This window comes from Macrosteles quadrilineatus, unplaced genomic scaffold, assembly GCF_028750875.1.
Source record: "Macrosteles quadrilineatus isolate MER2022 unplaced genomic scaffold, UCM_ALF_1.0 Scaffold_3__2_contigs__length_128488019, whole genome shotgun sequence".
Lineage (NCBI taxonomy): Eukaryota > Metazoa > Arthropoda > Insecta > Hemiptera > Cicadellidae > Macrosteles > Macrosteles quadrilineatus.
Window position 1 is genome coordinate 54,545,657 of NW_026542596.1, and position 18,932 is coordinate 54,564,588.

The window sequence follows — 18,932 nt, forward strand, 5'->3', positions numbered from 1 at the left end:
TTGGAAGCAGCTAATGGTATTAATTTTTGCATTTACGAAAGATTGGTTACTGGACTATGAAAATATTAAATCCACTTAAAAATTCACAGATATCGTTTTTAATTCACATTGTTTAGGTTTTCAATTCTGTATGTTTTATTTTCAATATTTTAATAAATTTATGCTCATAAATTTAAATAAATAAAGTGAGAATTAATTAGCTGATATCACCTGTCTGCCATGTTATCTTATAGGACGTCTGTCACGGTTTTTTCTAGTAATCGTGTCTGTCACTAATCAACACCACTTGCGTCGATGCCAATTCTACCAGGTTAAAGGTGGTCGTGCGTTGGTGCACCATTAGAATAAAGTAAATATATATTCTATATTGTAAACTTTAATCAAAAGCACAATTAATAATTACAGGAACTTCAAGACTTCAAGCATTTTCGCAAGTCAATGACAGAAGAAGAGAAGAGGAAAAGGTCATGTCGTCTGATGTCTGTGAATGGAATGTCTGTTCTGTTTACTGTTTGCTACTTTGCTTGTTTGCATAGGCAAATTGTAATCAAAACAAACCTAACAATCTGAGATACAAGTCATAAGTTTAGTGATTATACTGTACAATTTTGATTCATTATAATAACCCAAAATAACGCGGTAAGTAATCATACGAACATAATTTTTTTATGATGATTGAAAAATCATCGTTATTTACGTAACATAGCAACACTAGGATACAAATGAAATATTTAGGCTAACCCAATAGGCAGTTTAGGTTAGGCCTAGATCATGATGGGTTAGAGGTTCCTCTGTTGCTAATTAAACTCAATTTGTGATTATGACATACTTATTAAAGGTCGATTCACACACATCAGTCCGGTCACCGTTCAGTTTAAGTTGTATCCCAATTCCTCAGTCAACTATCCACCGGTTGGTTTCAGTCAGACAGTCGTCAAGAAGGTTTTATTAAAACAGTAAAACACAATAATCTATCAATTCTTCACCATCCATCTTGATGATTGTTACAGAACAGTAAATTAACTTAGGTAGGCTAGGCCTATCCACTTAAAATAAAACACATTTATTAACTTATTTAAATAACAAAATTAGGGTATTTATTCCGTACAGGTGCCTCCAAACGAATTATTAATTTTGATATCTTACTTTATAGTTTTTTACCTCCTGAATCCAAATATACCATTAATTTTCACCGCTGATAATTATTTCTCAAGATATCCCCGTAAAAACATACCTAACATTACAATAAACAAGATAGGATGGATGACATTTACAAGTGGAATGAACTGTAGGTATTTTTAAAAAAACCTTAACCCTTAACTTGGTCTCATACTTTTCTGGGGACTGAAGTGTTTTAAAACCTCCGTACTGGTCATTCCAAAAACATTCCCTGGACTGCACCTCACGTATCGACCCGTATCGCATGTTTGCTACTTTTTCCCTGACATTTTAGGCCGAACTGAAGCATAACTCACCTGAGCGGCGAGTGGCGTTTTTGCGAAAATCGGTTTTGACTTGGAACCATGAGCGGTGCCACTTACTGCCGCTCACCGCTCAGACGTATCGTAGCCACCCTCATCAAATTTACACGCAACTAAATGAGTAAATGAGACCCGATGTCAGAGCGGCGCCACTCGCCGCTCGTATCGTACCCGGGGCCTTACAATCCATATTCCTTCTGTTTTAATATCATTAAACACATTTAAAATACAAATTGAAAACTGATCTTGTTTAGACAAAAATAATATATAAGTTACCGTATGCCTAGCCTAAATTTAATAGGCTATATATTACATATTAAGAAATGAAACTGTTCTAAACTAACTTAATATAGGGAAGTTAACCAACCAAACTTGCTGTACCATTTCAAAATTTCGTTTGATAACAGAAAAGGCATGTGGGGAATATCAAACCAAAATTTTAAATGTTACAGAATGTTTGGTTAGTTAAGTTAGGTTACGTTAGCTTAGGACAGTTTCATTTCAATATAATTTTTTTATTGTTTGTTGATACTAAACAATGTTTATTTATCGTAGTAGTCAGCTGATATGTTTCATTTTGTTAATATTGAAATATTTTGTTTGTTGCTATTGAAATATGAAATATCGATAGACTTAGGCCTATATCTAAAAAAAATCATCAATAATTAATGTACCCTTTATCAGGAAAGCATCCATGTATACTTCTGATTTACACACAGTTTTAAGTAGAAACATATGTTATAGGCAATGTTAACAGAACTGAGACCATCAAAGGATCTACTGGACTCAAACTTCTCTGGGTACAAACTATCCTTAGATCCAATACCAGTGTATCGTCAGAGTATTGTCGAAGGTAAGTTTCTTAACTAACGCTCCCCTAATCTAGTCGTTTTGCTACCTGCATACTCTTAGTCCAACGGCTTCTGAACAGCACTGGCACCCTCACATATCTGCTGCAACTCTCATCCACATTCTTACACCTCTATATCTCTCTATCTACTCATTCAAAGCCAATCTCTAAAAATTGTTCACCCTATTATGCCTAATTTGTACGGTTTCTTCTTGTTTTCAGCCTCAGATTAATTTTGAATTGATAAATACAACTTTTTTATGGTTTTTTAAAAGCTATTTAATGTACATAGTGAGTTAGTTTTTGTCCAGTAGCTTTCAGAATCTGTGCATCAGTCTAGGACAGGGTTGTCAACTTTTCCTGATCCAATAAATGGAACCCAGGGTTCACCCCCTCACTCCAGAAAATTTTTGAACTTGAATTTTGAAAATTTTAGTGAGTTTTTAAGGTAATCTAGGTTTAAGTTGTGATGCCATACCTTTAGTTTTTAACAAAAATATCTAGTTTTTCTATTAACGCTTGATTAATAAAAACGCCAGGATAAAACCCAGGCACTGGTCTGCAGTCTGGCGAGAAATGCCCCACGTTATGAGCCAGTAAAGCTCCTTGGATTCCATCTGGATAGGAAGTTGGCGTGGAACAATCACATCAGCAAAGTTAGTAGCAAACTTTTTAGGGTATGTTGCCCGCTGCTCAAGCTACAAAATTTCATCACTCAGCCATACCTGCTGAACATCTACCGTGCTATGTTCCACTGCCATGTGAGCTACGGCCTACTGCTATGGGGTCATGCTGCGGATGTTGAGGACATTTTAGTGCTGTAAAAACATGCTGTAAGACTCATTACTTTTAGTGACCGCAAGAGTAAAAAAATAAAAGCTAGTGAAATTGAAAGAGTGCGGAACTCAGCCACTTTCCATGTTATGATCCATTCAAAAATAGATAATAGGATATGTTAGTCAACCAGAAAAAACTATATTCCTTTGTTTATTAATTTACTCCTACCTAAATGTGCTGCACAATTCACTTAGTTGTTGGAAATGCCTTCCTTTGTAGGTGTAGACCATGTTGGCCAGAGTGAAGATCAGTATTCATTCATCCACACAAAGTTGTTCTCTCTCCACAACCATTTGTACTGCGACCCCTGGCGTGACAACACGGTTGTCTTCATTGATAACAAGTGGCAAGTCATCAGGGCTTCTGTCCTTCCTGAGGTTATTATTTATTTATTTAGTTAGTTAAATTAATAAAATCAGTTTTCAGGGACACTACTGACTCAAACTAATTACTGTGTTTTCAAAATAAAATTTTTTTTACAATATAAATTGTAATACGAGGGTTGTTTTTGTGTATAGCTCCGTAGTTTGTGAGAACGCCGTAACGAGGCTCCTCGCTGCTTACTGGCATTATTTGTGAACAGAGTGACGCCTTTTGCCTCTCTGAAACTGAAGTGCACACTTCGCTGTGTGTTTATTTAATAAATATTTTTTTTAACTATGAATCTTTTACTGTGTGAGAGATAAGGTCTATGATACATTTTTGACGGTAAGCTACATATCTGATTCTAACAATCATTACAAGATGACAGAAGTTTAAAGACCCTAATGCAATGATGACGGGAAAATGCAGAAATAGGCTAGGGAGTTTAAAAATTTCCATAAAAATGCTTATTTCTGAAGGAATTGTGGTTTTGGTGGATACCCAGACTTCTCACAGAAGACTAGAGTAAAAAAGGTTTTCACAGCCATTTTTAGAATCCGTAACTCATTTCCATACTTTACCCTCACTGGATGATGAATGTCACCATCAGATATTTTTCTTTTGGTCAAAAACGCATCACTGACCTTATCTAGCATGCGGTGGGGATTCAATATTTCAAAAACACACAGCAAAGCTTACACATCAGCTACAGTGCTGAAAATGGTTTCATTCTGGTCACAAATGAGTCTAGTAAGTGACAAGGAGTCTTGTTGCAGCGTACAAGCTAACTACGGATTTATATGTAAAAATTTGTACTTTAAAAAACCGCCCTCGTATTTGTTTAATGAAAGAATACGGATATAATAAAAAAAACAGCAGTTCATTCAAAAATCATTGTTGTGTGAACTTTTATTTCTTTAGCCACTTAGCTTTCCTTTCTAAAATAAATACTGCTTATATTTTGTAAGCCTATCATTGTTGCTATTTACATTTGTAGACAGGTAGAGTGGACGGGCTACAGACGGTGTGGAAGCTACCGCACCAGAACCAACGTAGAGTTGGCCACTTTAACACCAGCGTGCTGTTCCCCAGCAGAGACATTGCGTTGGTAGCCGATGGTTGCGGCCGTCTGCACATCCTCGACTGTGCCAATGACACTTGGCAGGTAAATGCGAACAATTATTTGTAATTTAAATTTACTTAACCTAGTTAGTTGCTGATAAAGGTTTGTTATTAAGGGAGTTTGCTGTTGGTTAAATGCTTAGGAGGGAATCACTTTTTGCTTTGTCTCACCAAAGATGTTTCCGCTTTCACGCTTGTATATTTCTTCTTCCAAGTTCTCGGTCTCTTTCTTCTCTTTGTCCATAGTTTATTAGTTTAATAAATAACAACACAAGACTTAAAACTCTAGTTCTCAGTAGTTACAGATTTTGATAGCTGTGTTCCTTATTTATTATTTACTAATGCAGTTTTACCCATATCATGTGTGGTTTGGTAACATATATGTTCATTTGTTTACTGATTTAAATGATTTAAATTTATGTGTGAATGAAAGGATGACTATTGTACTATGAGGAATATTTAGAATGGAGTTAAGCTAGGTTGTCTGAGAAATTTTTGTTTTGGGGCCAAAAAAAGTCACAAAAGAAGGGCTCCAGTTTTAAACTTCAGCTGACATTTCTCTTCAATCTACTCTCAAAAGAAGTCAGACTTTAGGACTATTATCAGTCCTATTAGGTTTAGGTAATCTAGTTAAACTGTATCCCTTTACAGTAGGTTCCCAATCAGTGAACTGGATTTCCTCTAAAATATACACTGTAGTAGTAAGGATGTAACATAGAGCTCAAGGACCTAAGTTTTAAGGTTTTTTTTAAGGATAGCAGGATTTCCTGAATAGAAAAGAGTCTCCTCTAGCACAACAAACACAAAACTTTACATGTAATAGTTATTTGTGCAACTAGTGAGCAAAGTGAGCAATTGCCTCGAGGAATGGTTTCTCGAGTGAGGCAATTGCACTTTGCACTCGAGTTGCACATTATATTTTTCCTACAGTTACCATAAAACAAATAAATTGGTAAAGAAACGTAACATATTTTACACAGAAGTGAACTTTTAATATGACATTTAATGTGAAAGTAGCATTAATAAATCAGAAACAAAATTATAAAACAAAAAATAATCTCCTTAAAAATGAAAACAACACCCTTCTGGAATACAAGATTCTTCTGGTGAACTATTATTACTAAAATCGTCATTAACGTCCATTTTGCGATAGCAAAACCACCTTCAATGTTTACAAATGGAAAATCAATGAAATGGTGGCTTCTGCCGTGACTGGTCAACAGTACTACAGCTGACCAGCTGATTTACAGCCAGTGCTGCCAACGTATTTCGCGCGCATACGACCTTGTCTGCATGTTACACGCTCACTATTTCCTGCCTTCACGTTGCAAATCTGGAGTGAGACAAAGTAATTAGAGTGAGACAATGTTAACATTGTCTCACTGATGAGCGAATTGGCCACTTTGCTTTCTCAAATCAGTGAGAGAACATGAATGAATGAATGAATGAATGAATGAATGAATGAATGAATGAATCCTTTTTATTTCATTACAGAACATCATTTACAATGGTACAAACAACAATTACTGAAATGTAATCCCCAAATGGGCTAATGCCTGTGGTTGGGGATTGAGTCCATCATCCGCACAATAAAACAATAAATTTAGGCTACTTTTAAAAATGGAAAGTAATATACATTGTACACAGAATTTTGTTTACAAGAAAAGATAAATAATAAAAAACTAGTTTCTGAGGTAAATATATACAAAACGATACAGTGTGAAACATGAATGCACGCATATATTACGCGTTCAGTTTGCGCGTTAAATATAGGAAATGCCTTTTATATATATAGATTTATGGATTTATATATATGGATTTACATTATGGATTTATATATATAGACTTTTATATATATAGGCACAACATGTACATTGTTAGGTAACTGTAGGAAAAAGTAATTTTTTAACTAGTCACTAACAGCATTTTCAGCCAAGGAAGACTTGGCAAGGAAGGTTCAGCCTGTCGTTGGTGTGTTAGAGTTGACTCTTTAGTCTGTCTTTACCATTCAGGTAAGCCTGATATCCTCACAACAATTCCTCACTCTAGTACTGTAGTTAGTTAGTCTAAGGCAGTATATATAGTTAATTGCCAATCTGGCTGTACCAGTGTGAGCACAGCCTAGAAGTGACAGCAGACTGTGGAAATGTGCTGATGACAGCTGCAGTTACTGCTGAAGCTGCACTGCACTGTGTGCTGCTGTCTCTGGAGGCTATAACGACAGATCCTGTATCATCTGCTGACCCCAACAAACCCCGACCTGCCTCTGTCAAATCAGTTCTCCATTGGCTGACTCTTAAAAAAGGTTGGTAATAATCACTTGTTTTTGTCTGGGTATTTGAGAGGAACAAATGGAGAACTGCCTGTATGATAAAGACTAACTTTATTAATTTAACCCTTGAGGTAAAATTTTTTTCAATTTTTCGGCGAGTATAGTTTGCTATTCAAGCAGTCGGGAAAATTATGCCCGGCGACCTATACTCGCCATTCAACCGCAAAGTTAAACTTTTTGGATTTTTTTTATAGGTTGCCATTTTTGAGCAGTCGAGAAAATCCCTATACTCGCCCTTCGACCGCAAAGGGTTAACTGTATCTCGTTTCATATTTGACAGTAAAATTGTACACCTTGATACACTTTTATAGAGAAGGACTTTTTAGTTGTCTTTGACAGAGGTCTTATAAAGTTTAAATGCCTTATTTGTTATCAGGGAAAGACATTTTTTAGGTGTAGGTTTTTGAGATAAAAATGTAAGACGTGATTCAACTCTAAACCTCTACTAGAACTTATAGGCGTCGCCAACTTTAACTGTATGTGACCAGCAACACTAACTTTGCCTTCTGTAGTTGACGGTGGAACATGGAGTGTTGAGTGTACTAGACAGTTGGAAGGTGCAGGAGCTGTTGACTACGTGGCACTTGAACCTACAGGTGCTGCTCTCTATGTGGCCAGTAACACCACCTTTGCCTTTTCATTTGACTCTGCTAATCCTCTTCCACCATCTGCAGGTACAATTATTACTTTTTTAATAATTAACATTAGACACATCTTATATATTTAAAAAATTTGGTTTTTCCTTTCCGAGTTCAATTGGCTCTTCTACCCGACCGATTTTCATGATTGAGGTCTCAAATTGAAGGTATGCACGCACAGATTTGCCATCAAGCATCGGCATATATTTATCTATAATCCCAATCGGCTTATACGTAAAAGAAATTTGCTCCCCATGTATTTCTTATGGGAGTTAAATTTGGTTTATCTTTGCCGAGTTCGATTGGCTCTTCTACCCGACCGATTTTCATTGTTGAGGTCTCAAATTGAAGGTATGCACGCACAGATTTGCCATCAAGCATCGGCATATATTTACCTACTGTATTTTTCGACCAAAAAACACAATTTGATTCATTTTCGGATTCTATCTTCAATTTAAGATGTATTTCACCAGTTATATAATTATATAATCCTATATATTTTGGTCTAAGAACCTCCAGAGAAATACCGGCTTTCATTTAAGCTATTAGTTTTTCAAATCGGTGAGTTTCAAGCAAACGCAAGGTGAACAACAAACATTAATTTTTTATATGGTATTTCTATGATTAACAATCAATAGCTCCAGTATTGTTTAGGTTTTTTATACGTTTTAGACTCAAAATAATCAGTAAATTATAGGCTTTAACTTTAGCTATTGATCGTTTGAATCAGTTAAGCTCAAGATACTGTTTTACTCAATCAAAAATCATGAACTTGGTTATATCTCGGATATTATATTCATTTTATCGCTGCGGAGCAGCATGGGTCCTCTAGTTTATATTTGAATTAATTATGAGGGTTGTTTATAATTTAAGGCCTTCAGTTTCGCAATTGAGAATATTAGCTCAAATCTGTCCCCAGCGTCGTTCTTTTTACTTCACCTTCATCTGTTTTGTACCCCTATGTGGTGATTATTCTCATTGTAACACTTGAAATTCATGCAAAGGTAATACAACGCCTCCACCAAATACACAAATCACATTGGGTGACTAGTTTCTGAGGGAAAGGGAAACCCTATTGACATCAGTTTCCAGTTGTAGGATTTGTATGCAGAAACGTTTGTAAGAGTACTAAATGAGCAAAAGCAGCTTAGGTAGTGCGGAGGAGGCTGTACACATTTGCACTATAGTCCATCAGCTGGTTTTGCCCGAAACAGTCATTCAAGTTGAGGAAACTTTGCTTGCTGATCAACGAGTTAAAAACTGCTAGGGTTTATGCATGTTCCTAATAGTCTCCTATCAGTTAATTGATCCCTGGTCTATTCACGCTGCAATCCATGTGCAAAACTTCTGTAACTTTGGTCACTACCTCAAGTCCAATTGAAAGAACACTGTAACCGACCTACATTGTGAAATCATTGCTGAAATGTTTATGATTCCCCCTGTTCTCCTCTCCATAAGGACATTTTTCATTTATGTCTTATCATGGACTTCAAAGCAGTTGATTACTTAGACCACAGAAATCTAATGACAGAACGCAATTCATACTTTGGCGAATGTAGATTTTCCTCACGTTGTCCTTGGCTACTGTGACGAGACTAATTGTTGTTTAGGAGTGGATTTTGTCTAGAATATTACTAGATGAAGTGCAGAACAGACGCTGGTTTTGGATTTGATATAGGCTCAGTCCCGACAGGAGCTTGATGAAGACCTTAATTTAAGGACAACTCTCATATAAAAGAGCTCAACTGTTAGTCGTCCTTGTTGTTTCTTTGTTGCTGTTGTTGTAATCTTTGTGCCTTTAGTGTTTACCTGTACCTGCAGAATCTATTGAAGAAATTTGATTGTTTGTAGAGAAAACAAACAACGATGAACTGAATCCTCCAGCCTACACTTGGCAGCAGAGTGAAGATGACATTAAGGTCGTAGTTGAGGTAAGTTGTAAAAATTCTTCATAACGTAATTAGGTTCATGTTGTTTGATAGACTTTGGATCTCAAATTAAAACTTTCAATTTATTTCATGTGTCCTTTAATTCTTCCACTCTCGTATTAGGGCCTCACCCCATGCCCTACGTTTAATCTATTATGAAGGTCATTAAGCCTACCAGTATTTTAACTTTAAATTACACTAATAATGAAAAATTAAAAAAAAAATTTCTGAAAGCCGTCAACATTTTATACGATCACGAAACGGCCAATGTCGGCCCAATGAGTAAAAAACATAGCATTTGAATAAAATGTTTCTGTGCACTATAGTTGTCTTAATGTGTTTGTGGCAGGTGGCTGATGGTGTGACCAGAGATCAGATTGATGTCAAGGTAGAGGCCAAGCTACTGATGATCTGCTGTGGGACGACTACAATAGTAGAGGGACCTTTGCTGTATACTGTGGACCACAAACTAACCACTTGGAGTCTACAAGACAACAGGTAACATCCAAATTGGATTTTATTTAGCTTTTGTTAAATCATTGTTTATGTATATTTATAAATTTTCGAGATATATCTGTTAATAATGTCTCTATCAAGTTCCCATTGCAACGAAGCAGCTGGTTACAATTTGAGATGAACTTTGAGTTCATTACTTCATCCACTTAGTCTAGCAGGTCCCATTCCTTTGTGACAATTATTATTGCCACAGTAACCAAATATGACGTGAGGGAAAATCTATGATGCCAATAAGAATCACGTTCTTTGAATATATTATAAGTGAAAAGGTTCAACACCTATTGAAATACTTTGCTGGTTACTGTACAGATGTGTATGCAGAATGGTGTTAAATCTAAATGTAAATATGTGCATAATGGCTTAGAGAGCTCAATGGAGACCTTAATTTACAGACACCTCTCATACTATTAATAGGCTTCCCTAGTTTCAAACATGGTAAAACATTATTCTGTTATAGGCCTAGTAGAGTCTCAATTTTCCATGCTTCAGTCATTTCTTTCCGACCCACTGTCCCTGTGGACAATCATCCTCATTATGAAAGAACTATTTACCTGTGACATAAAATGTACAACTTTTGGTAGTTTTGAGTTTAATAAAGGGACGAACATGAAGTTTTTGTACAGGGACAGGATGGGACTTTTATTTTATCCTGATTTTCCAAACAGAAACGGTGCAGGATTTTTCTTCCTTTGTAACAAGAGACACTTAAGTTTGTTTTTTAAATCTCTAGTAAAAGACTTTACCGCATTTGTTAAGTTGAACTGTTATGTCTCACAATGTGATATAGACCTGAGTTCCATCAGTTTCAGTCACCAGATCAGTCAGGAAATCACTAGGCATCTCTGTCTCTTTGGTCGGTCTTGAAACAAAAAAGGATTAAGTGAACAAAACTGAGTATGCGAACAGGTCTTTTTGGTCATCCAAGTATGGACTTGGATGACCCTTTCAAATCACACGGATCCTGACCGAATGACCCACCTCTAATATGGATCCATTTGTTTGTAATGTTGTAGACTGGAGGTGACTCTAACCAAGCAGGAGGTAGGACTGATGTGGTCAGAGCTTGTACCATCAGACACTACAGGAAGACAAGTGATAGACCCAGCTGTAGTGGAGGAGGTCCACTCTAGACTGAGCCACCTCTGCAGCGACACGCAGGTTTGTAGCGGTTTTATTTCTCATTGACGTATAATTTCTCGTTGACAGAGGTAAATAACACAGAATTTGTTGCTACAGAATAAATATTGTGGATTCCCAATATTTTCTGTTTGAGTTGGGCCAACAGTTGTCCCAAGAGATTGATTTGCCTAAAATAGTTTTTAATTGGATAAAGCCAAGCCGAATATATATTTTTTCTTGATTGCATAAAGTGTGTTTGAAGTAACGCAATTGGAAATTGACCATTGTGCCGCAATCTCAGCTGATATTTATGGGTTTATCCCAATCATGCGAGACAATGATGATGTCAAACCACGGAGCACTTAATACCCTTAGCAATATCGGAGTGCCCCTGAATGTAAACTACCTAAGTTCAAAGCCACTCCCATATTGTTAATGGTAGGAAGATGTTCATCATTTTGCCATAATTGCAGGAAACGGTCACATTTCTCTGTAACCGTGGAAGATGTTCACGATTTTGCCATGATCATAGAAAATATTCTTGATTTTGCCATGATTGCAGAAGATATTCATGATTTCATTACCATCCTATGTACAATAATGTATTTCAAACCTATTGTAACCTGTTTGGCAGGTGAAGGAGTCAGGAGAGGGGGTCGCTCCCACCTTTAACCTGGATCAGCTGGAGGAGTGTGATTCAGCCCCAGAGGACAGCAGAAGTCTGGTCAGACTGGAGCCTGAGACACATTCTGTCTCTCATTACGTGAGTTATCCATAACCATTATCATGTAAGTATGTAAACAACAAAAACAAAAACCTTTCACCTGTGTTGGAATGCTGAAAAGTATACTATAATGTTTTGGCAGCTGTTCTTATCCAGCACACCCGCAGGAATATTTGTTGTCTTTCTAAAAGGTGGAATATACTTTCAAAAACATTTACAATACTTATTGGTTTCTACAATCTTTGTAAAGATTTTGAATTGTTCAAAAGTCTACTAACTTTAAACTACGGTAAAACGAGAATTAAGAAACTTTTAGTTAGTTAGGGGGCAAACATATTCTCCACTAAAATGAATGTAATTCTAATACAAACCCATAGGCCTACGTTGTCACTTACCCATTACAAAATGCATTCATTAATTTGTTTACTATGTCTTCTTTAAGTAGACTTTGGTTCGATATAACTGGGTAGGTGAGTGAATATAGATAGAACTTACCTTAAGGAGGTTGCCGGTTCGATCCTTGGAAAATTCAAATTATGTTTAATGGTTTGAAACTAAATTCCAGGCTGTCCTTGTTCATTGGGATTTTCTCAAATGATCCTGGTTTGAGAACTAGCTGATCTTAGTCAGTAACAAACAAAGCAAAGTTCTATCGTCTTTACCTTAAAATAGGCACGCTGGAGTTTCGTTCGCCGTGTAAATGTAATGTAATCTAATCCAATGATTTAGCTCCTGTTTAATCCTCGTGTCTGTTCAGATCTCCCTGGCTGGTCACCAGTGGCTTACAGCTGTGTTGGAGACTGCGGACTATCCTGCGTGTGTCTGTGTGCGTCATGACGTTGACGGCTGCGTGTGGAGACTAGACCCTCCCTCCTCTACCTCAGCAGAGTGGCCGTGCAAACATGTCGGCACCTTTGCAGCTCTGGGCTATGTGGCGGCCTCCAAGACACAGCGGAAGTTCCTAGTTGCTGCACAAGGTGGGTCTTGACTACTAGATAGGCTATATAGGCTATATAGGCCTAGGCCTAGAACCTAATAAGACCACTTCAAAAAAAAGCGATGGTTTTGAAGTATTCGTGTCGAAGAAGAAAAGAAACGTCAATAGTAGAGAAGAACAACGTAGCAGCAGTAAAGTCGAAAGTATCAATAGGCCTAAGCCCATTTTTGGTACTAAAACCAGTGGTTCCCCTAAATTAAAGGCTGTGAGCAAGCGTTCTTGGGTGTTCGTTTCTAGGTTGGATGCTAGTGTGACAAAAGACAGTATTGAGTGTTACTTATCAGAGAACAGTATCAAGGACCATGTTTGTACCGAATTAAATACAAGATATGACACTTACAAATCCTTTAAAGTTGGAGTTAATGACTCTGAGCTTGAAACTGTCCTAGATCCAAATTTTTGTGAAGCAGGAGTTTTAGTGAAAGAGTACATGCCAAGAAGACACTCAGCGAGAAACGCCTACAATACTAGGAACTTCGTGCCACGGAACTTGTCTGCAAATAAGGAGCCTTTAAACTTGAATGCTTATCATCAAGACTCGGGACCGTAGAACGAGAAAAGTGTGAATCGTTTCAGAGTATTTTTAGTAGGCCTACATCTAACAGCTACGTAGCTAATACAAGTGGACAAATAGTAAAAGCTTTGTTCCTAAATGTTGAAGGTATTTCTGGTAAATCAAACTTTCTTAGCCTTATGACGAAACAACATGATTTAAGTATAATGTGTTTCAGTGAGCACTGGAAGAAGGATGACGCCATACAGTACGAGGTGATTGATGGATTTTTGCTGGCTGCAAGTTATTGTAGGAAAGAACATGTCAAAGGTGGTGTAGCTGTGTATCTCAGGGATAACCTATCTTACGAAGAAATAAATTTAAATTGGCTCTGTGAAGAATTGACATTTGAAGTAGCGGTGGTCAAACTTTTAAGTTTAAAGATAATAGTGGTTAGCCTATATCGATCGCCTCAAGGAGACCCTAACCTCTTTTTGGATAAACTAGAAGTACTTTTAAACTGTCTATTGAATTTTAAGTGTGAAGTTTACATTGGCGGTGACTATAATGCACATTTTGACGTCACAACAGAACGCCCTACTGTTATTAAATTTAAAAATCTGTTAAAGGAATTTGTAATGACATATATTAACACTCTTCCAACTCGAGAAGATGCGTGTCTAGACAATGTCATAACAACCCACCGAACTCAAGATTACAATATGGATGTAGTAAATTGTTTTTTCTCTGACCATTCGGGTATTACTGTGACCCTAAACGTGGAACGACGTGCAGATACGCCCAACTCCAAAGTTTCCTATGGAAGAAATTTATCTAAAAAAAGACTCGATGTTTTGAGACAACACTTGTTTATGGTTGATTGGATGCAAATTCTACATGGAGAGAAAGAAGCTGAGTCCGCTTTTAATAAGTTTTTAAGGTTTTTTATGGTATTTTTGATGAAGTGTGTCCTCGTAAACCTTTGAGAAAACCTACTATTAACCGAAACGTGCCTAAATTGAACTGGTATACACCTCAGCTGGAACATCTAAAAAATACCATGATGGCCTTCAGAACTATGTTCCTTGTTCAGCGAAGCAACTTAACCGAACTGGCATATAAGAAAAGCAAGCAAGTTTACAAGGAGGCGGTTAATAAAGCTAAACTTAACTAGTGGCTTGTAGGGGCAATAGCCCCTTAATATATATTCTAGCAATTATTTTGTACAAATTATTAGTCTCATGGGTTACCCTACCTTGTTTATCGTTTAACATTTTTTTATATTATAATTTGTATAATAGTTATTACGTACCTGCATAATGCATTTTGATGTCTGCTCTGTTAAAAATAAAAATTCCAAAGGACTTTCCATGCTTTGTGTTAATAATATAAACTTTCTAATCATAACACAACTAAGGAACGTTTTCAATGGGGTAATCTTCATGACTATGAATTAAATGTATATAAATTACTTTGCATGTAGACAAATTCACTTAGATAAAACACATGGGGATAATTTTTTTAAATAAATGCAAATTTTTGTGAAAATGTAATCCTTGTAAACTTAAACGGCATATTAGGATCTGTAGATATTAGTTTTATTTTTGGTATAACAAATATGTTCCCTTTGCCTACCCCAGTAATTACTACCTAATAACTTTACACTTTTTTCAGACATACCTAACACAACAAATCGTACTCCATTAACATTAACTAATCCAGACCCTAGGTTCATATTTATTATGAGCATCACTATTGAACCAACTTTTAAAACTAATTTGTATGGTGGCATTCCAGATGGTGTAATTGAATTTGTATAGTCAATTGGCATGTTCAACCTCTCTGTAGGGTTAGCGTCTCGGAATGGTGATCAAAGGGTATCCGGTTCGAATCTCGCCGGCAAGACTAACTTTTTGTCCAAGATTATGCTTATTTTTTTTACTTTTAACTTTATTTTTTAAGAACTATTTTTTTTAAATTAGTAAACTATCATTCGATTTTCATTTTATATATTTTTTATATTATCAGCAAGTTTGGTTGGTTCGGTTAGGTTATGACAGTTTAATTTTATAATAAAAAGTTTTAAAATTAATTGTATGATTAAAAATTTTAAGTAAACCTTCGTTCGGTTTTTATCTTAGGCCTATATCTTTTTTTATATTATCAGCAAGTTTGGTTGGTTAGGTTAGGTTATGACAGTTTAATTTTATAATTAAAAAATGTAAGTTAAAATTAATTTTTTTATTAAAAATTTAAAAATTATTTTATAATTAAAAACTTAATTTTCTAACTCAAAAAATTATAAAATAAATTTAAATATTTTCTTAAATTGACGTGAGGGGCTCTCCCACAATCCCCCACTCCTTCGCAGAAAAGGTTCTCTCCAGTTTCTGGAAGAGGAAAATGAGAAGCTAGTTTTTACCATATGCTTTAAATAAAGTTAAACCACATGTTTTAAAGTAAACAAAGCAGACATGACCTAGATTCCCATGTTATTTAAATGTGAGTTATTTTATTCCGTAACAACCTTTTGGTGCATAATTAGGAAAAATGAATAATTTTCCCCAAAATTTCATGCCCAGACCATTAAAATGAGACCTCTCCCAGCTTTCTAAGGCCTCCCGTTTGCTCACAATTTCATTGTAAAATTTTGGGCTTAGGGAATTAGATATATTAGATTACAATGTTGAATACATAGAATCGTCTGACAACAAGTCAAAGGCTGCTTGGACACTTGTAAATAATCTACGGAGCAAGAGCGTCAAGTCCCAGAGATCCAGATTCCCCCAGAGGAGTTTAACTCGTACTACCTTTCAGCTGTTCAGGAGGCCAGAGACAGCATCATTCAACCCCAGACTACGGCGCTTGACTTCATGGAAAATTCACCTTTGCCTGAAGAAAACTTCAAATGGGAGGAAGTGTCATGTGCAAATGTGCTCTGTGTCGTGAAAAAAATGAAAAAATCTAAAAGTAAAGATATCTTTGATCTTTCTAATCATCTAGTCAAATGTGTAATCGAGTCCATTTTGCTTCCTCTAACCTTTTGTATTAATTTGTGTCTTAAACAGGGTATTTTTCCCTCTAAGCTTAAAATATCAAGAGTGGCCCCCCTGTATAAAAAAAGTGGTGAAAAATCTGTGCCAAAGAGTTACCGACCGATTTCTATAGTACCAGTTTTAGGCAAGGTTGTTGAACAAGTTGTAAAACTCCAGGTATGTACTTACTTTAATCAGCTGAGCCTAATTAGTGCTTCACAATTTGGCTATCAGATGGGTAAGAGCACTACGAGTGCAGTTCTATCAATTGTTGATGATTTAATCAGTTGTTTTGAGGATCGAAGCCTTGCTCAGATCACTGCCTGCGACCTGAGCAAGGCATTTGATTGTGTCGACCATTTAATTCTTTGTCAAAAGCTACAGTGTCTGGGTTTTCATGGCGTTCAGCTTGATTTCTTTAAGTCGTACCTGGAAGGGAGATTCCAAATTATAGATGTTGCTGGTAAAAAGTCATCTGCTTCTCATGTCAAATTTGGTGTACCACAAGGTTCTGTGTTAGGGCCTATTTTATTCCTTGTCATGGTAAATGATCTGCCGTCTACTATTAAGTCATCGAAAACCATCATGTTTGCTGACGACACATCTTTCCTTACAGTAAGTAAAGATTTGCCAACTGTGAATGGTATTGCTGATGAAACTCTTAATCAGGCTGTTACATGGTTCAGAGCTAATGGTTTTAAACTTAATGAATCAAAAACACAAAAGGCAATATACTCCTTAAATAGTAGACTTGCTTATTCAGATGAATTTGTTAAGTGCATTAAGTTACTAGGGGTGCAAATGGATTGTAACTTAACTTGGAATAGCCAAATAGATTTAGTTTGCAGTAAATTGTCAAAAGTTGTATATTTGTTAAAAACTTTAAAATTTTACGTTCCTGTTACTTATTTATTGTCTGTTTATTATGCTTTGTTTCATTCTTTGTTAAACTATGGTATTATTTTATGGGGAAACTCTGGCAGGATAACTGATGTTTTGTTGTTGCAAAAGAAAGCTATTAGGATAGTAACAAACTCAAAGAAAAAAGCTCACTGTAAACCTCTTTTTACTGAAACTGGTGTTATGACTGTTATCTGTTTGTACATTTTTAGGTTATTGTTATTTATAAAATCAAATGAATCAAGTCTTGTTTTTAATAATGACATCCATTCCTATAACACTAGAAGTAGTAGAAATGTTCATATTGATCAAGCTAGGTTAGCTAAAACTTTAAGAAGCCATTCATGTGTAGGTGTTAGACTTTTTAACCATTTGCCTTTAGATATAAGATGTTTGCCTTTTCCTAGTTTTAAAAAAGCTATTCACCTTTTGCTAGTCAACAATCCTTCCTACTGTATTAAGGAGTATTATGAAAGATGTTTGAATCTGTGATACTGTTAATTGTTTTTGTAGGTAGCTGTGTTATTGTTATTCATATAGGCTAAATCTGTGATATTTAATTTTATTATTTTAATAATTGTACTTGACAAGGTCGTATGCACTGTAATATTTTGTGCTCTTAGACCAATAAATCTCTTGACTCTTGACTCTTGACTAGACATTACCGTTCCCATGTTAATTTTGTAGCCGTATATGAATTTCTTACTTTTTAAAAATAAACATATCTTACGTTTTTACACTTTTGTATTCGTGGTCTATGGAATATATGGAGGCTATTAAAGCTTATCCCTTTGGATATCAAAATAGATGATAGTACTCGTCTAAAATAATTGGGTAACAGTGATTAAATCATTCGCCTTCAACACCTTCAAATTCAAAGCAACCCCAAGCACTACTTCAATTTCAAGAAGAATTGATAGTTGTCATCTGTCATTAGGCTATTAATAAATTATACTCTCTAACAACTTGACTTTAGATAGTAATAAGATTAGAGTTCAGAACTTTCCACCTGAAAAATGTTTTTAAAAATTCCTCAGGTGTCGGAACAAAACAAAAATACTAAGGGTGAACTAGCCTGTTTCCCAATGGGCAATGTATTTATAGCGTTGCATGTGTAATTAAAATTATCAGAAGTTTATGTTTTTAAAGTTTGTTTTTTATTCCAGACCTGTCGTATGCCGTGATCTGTGAAGCAGCCAGCCGCGTCTATGTTTACCGCAAAGCTACCAAGGTCAACGGTGAGCTGAGGAATCGCAAGACTTCGGCTAGGTTTGAAACTGTTGCTAAACAACAACTTATCAATTTAGAAACTGATTCCCCAGTTCTGGGAGTGTATGCTTCACCTACATACTTGTTCATTCTTACAAATGATACACTTTATACTTTTCACATTCAATAAACCTACTTATCAAATTTGTATTTGTTGGTGCAGTGATTTAACCTTATTAATAATCAAAAACTTCCAATTGACCATCAAATAAAGCTGAGGAGGATCTTTTCTTGGCTCTATTACATTTTATAGGGTTCTTAATGAATGTGGGTTTCTGAAAATTTGTTGACTAGAATGTATTAAGTTAAGACCAGGCTGTGAACAGTT

The 18,932-nt window shown here is 35.9% G+C and overlaps 1 protein-coding gene across 1 annotated transcript; it reads left to right on the forward strand.

The window, feature by feature from the left end:
- The first annotated feature begins 551 nt into the window (after positions 1 to 551).
- Positions 552 to 18,748, forward strand: LOC128989870 (nudC domain-containing protein 1). Its single transcript, XM_054411964.1, has 12 exons — positions 552 to 639; positions 2,226 to 2,334; positions 3,388 to 3,545; positions 4,529 to 4,696; positions 6,763 to 6,958; positions 7,498 to 7,659; positions 9,475 to 9,554; positions 9,901 to 10,049; positions 11,081 to 11,225; positions 11,821 to 11,949; positions 12,668 to 12,887; positions 18,502 to 18,748. The coding sequence occupies exons 2-12, from the start codon at positions 2,229 to 2,231 to the stop codon at positions 18,732 to 18,734; spliced, it is 1,746 nt and encodes a 581-aa protein (XP_054267939.1). The 5' UTR covers positions 552 to 639; positions 2,226 to 2,228; the 3' UTR covers positions 18,735 to 18,748.
- The last annotated feature ends 184 nt before the right edge of the window (positions 18,749 to 18,932 follow it).

Bases quoted from the DNA above. Each gene is read 5' to 3' on its own strand.
- LOC128989870 (XM_054411964.1), top strand. From the start codon at position 2,229: ATGTTAACAGAACTGAGACCATCAAAGGATCTACTGGACTCAAACTTC. The intron at 11,226-11,820 runs GTTTGTAGCGGT...CCTGTTTGGCAG, and splicing joins ACCTCTGCAGCGACACGCAG to GTGAAGGAGTCAGGAGAGGG. The intron at 12,888-18,501 runs GTGGGTCTTGAC...TTTTTATTCCAG, and splicing joins GTTCCTAGTTGCTGCACAAG to ACCTGTCGTATGCCGTGATC.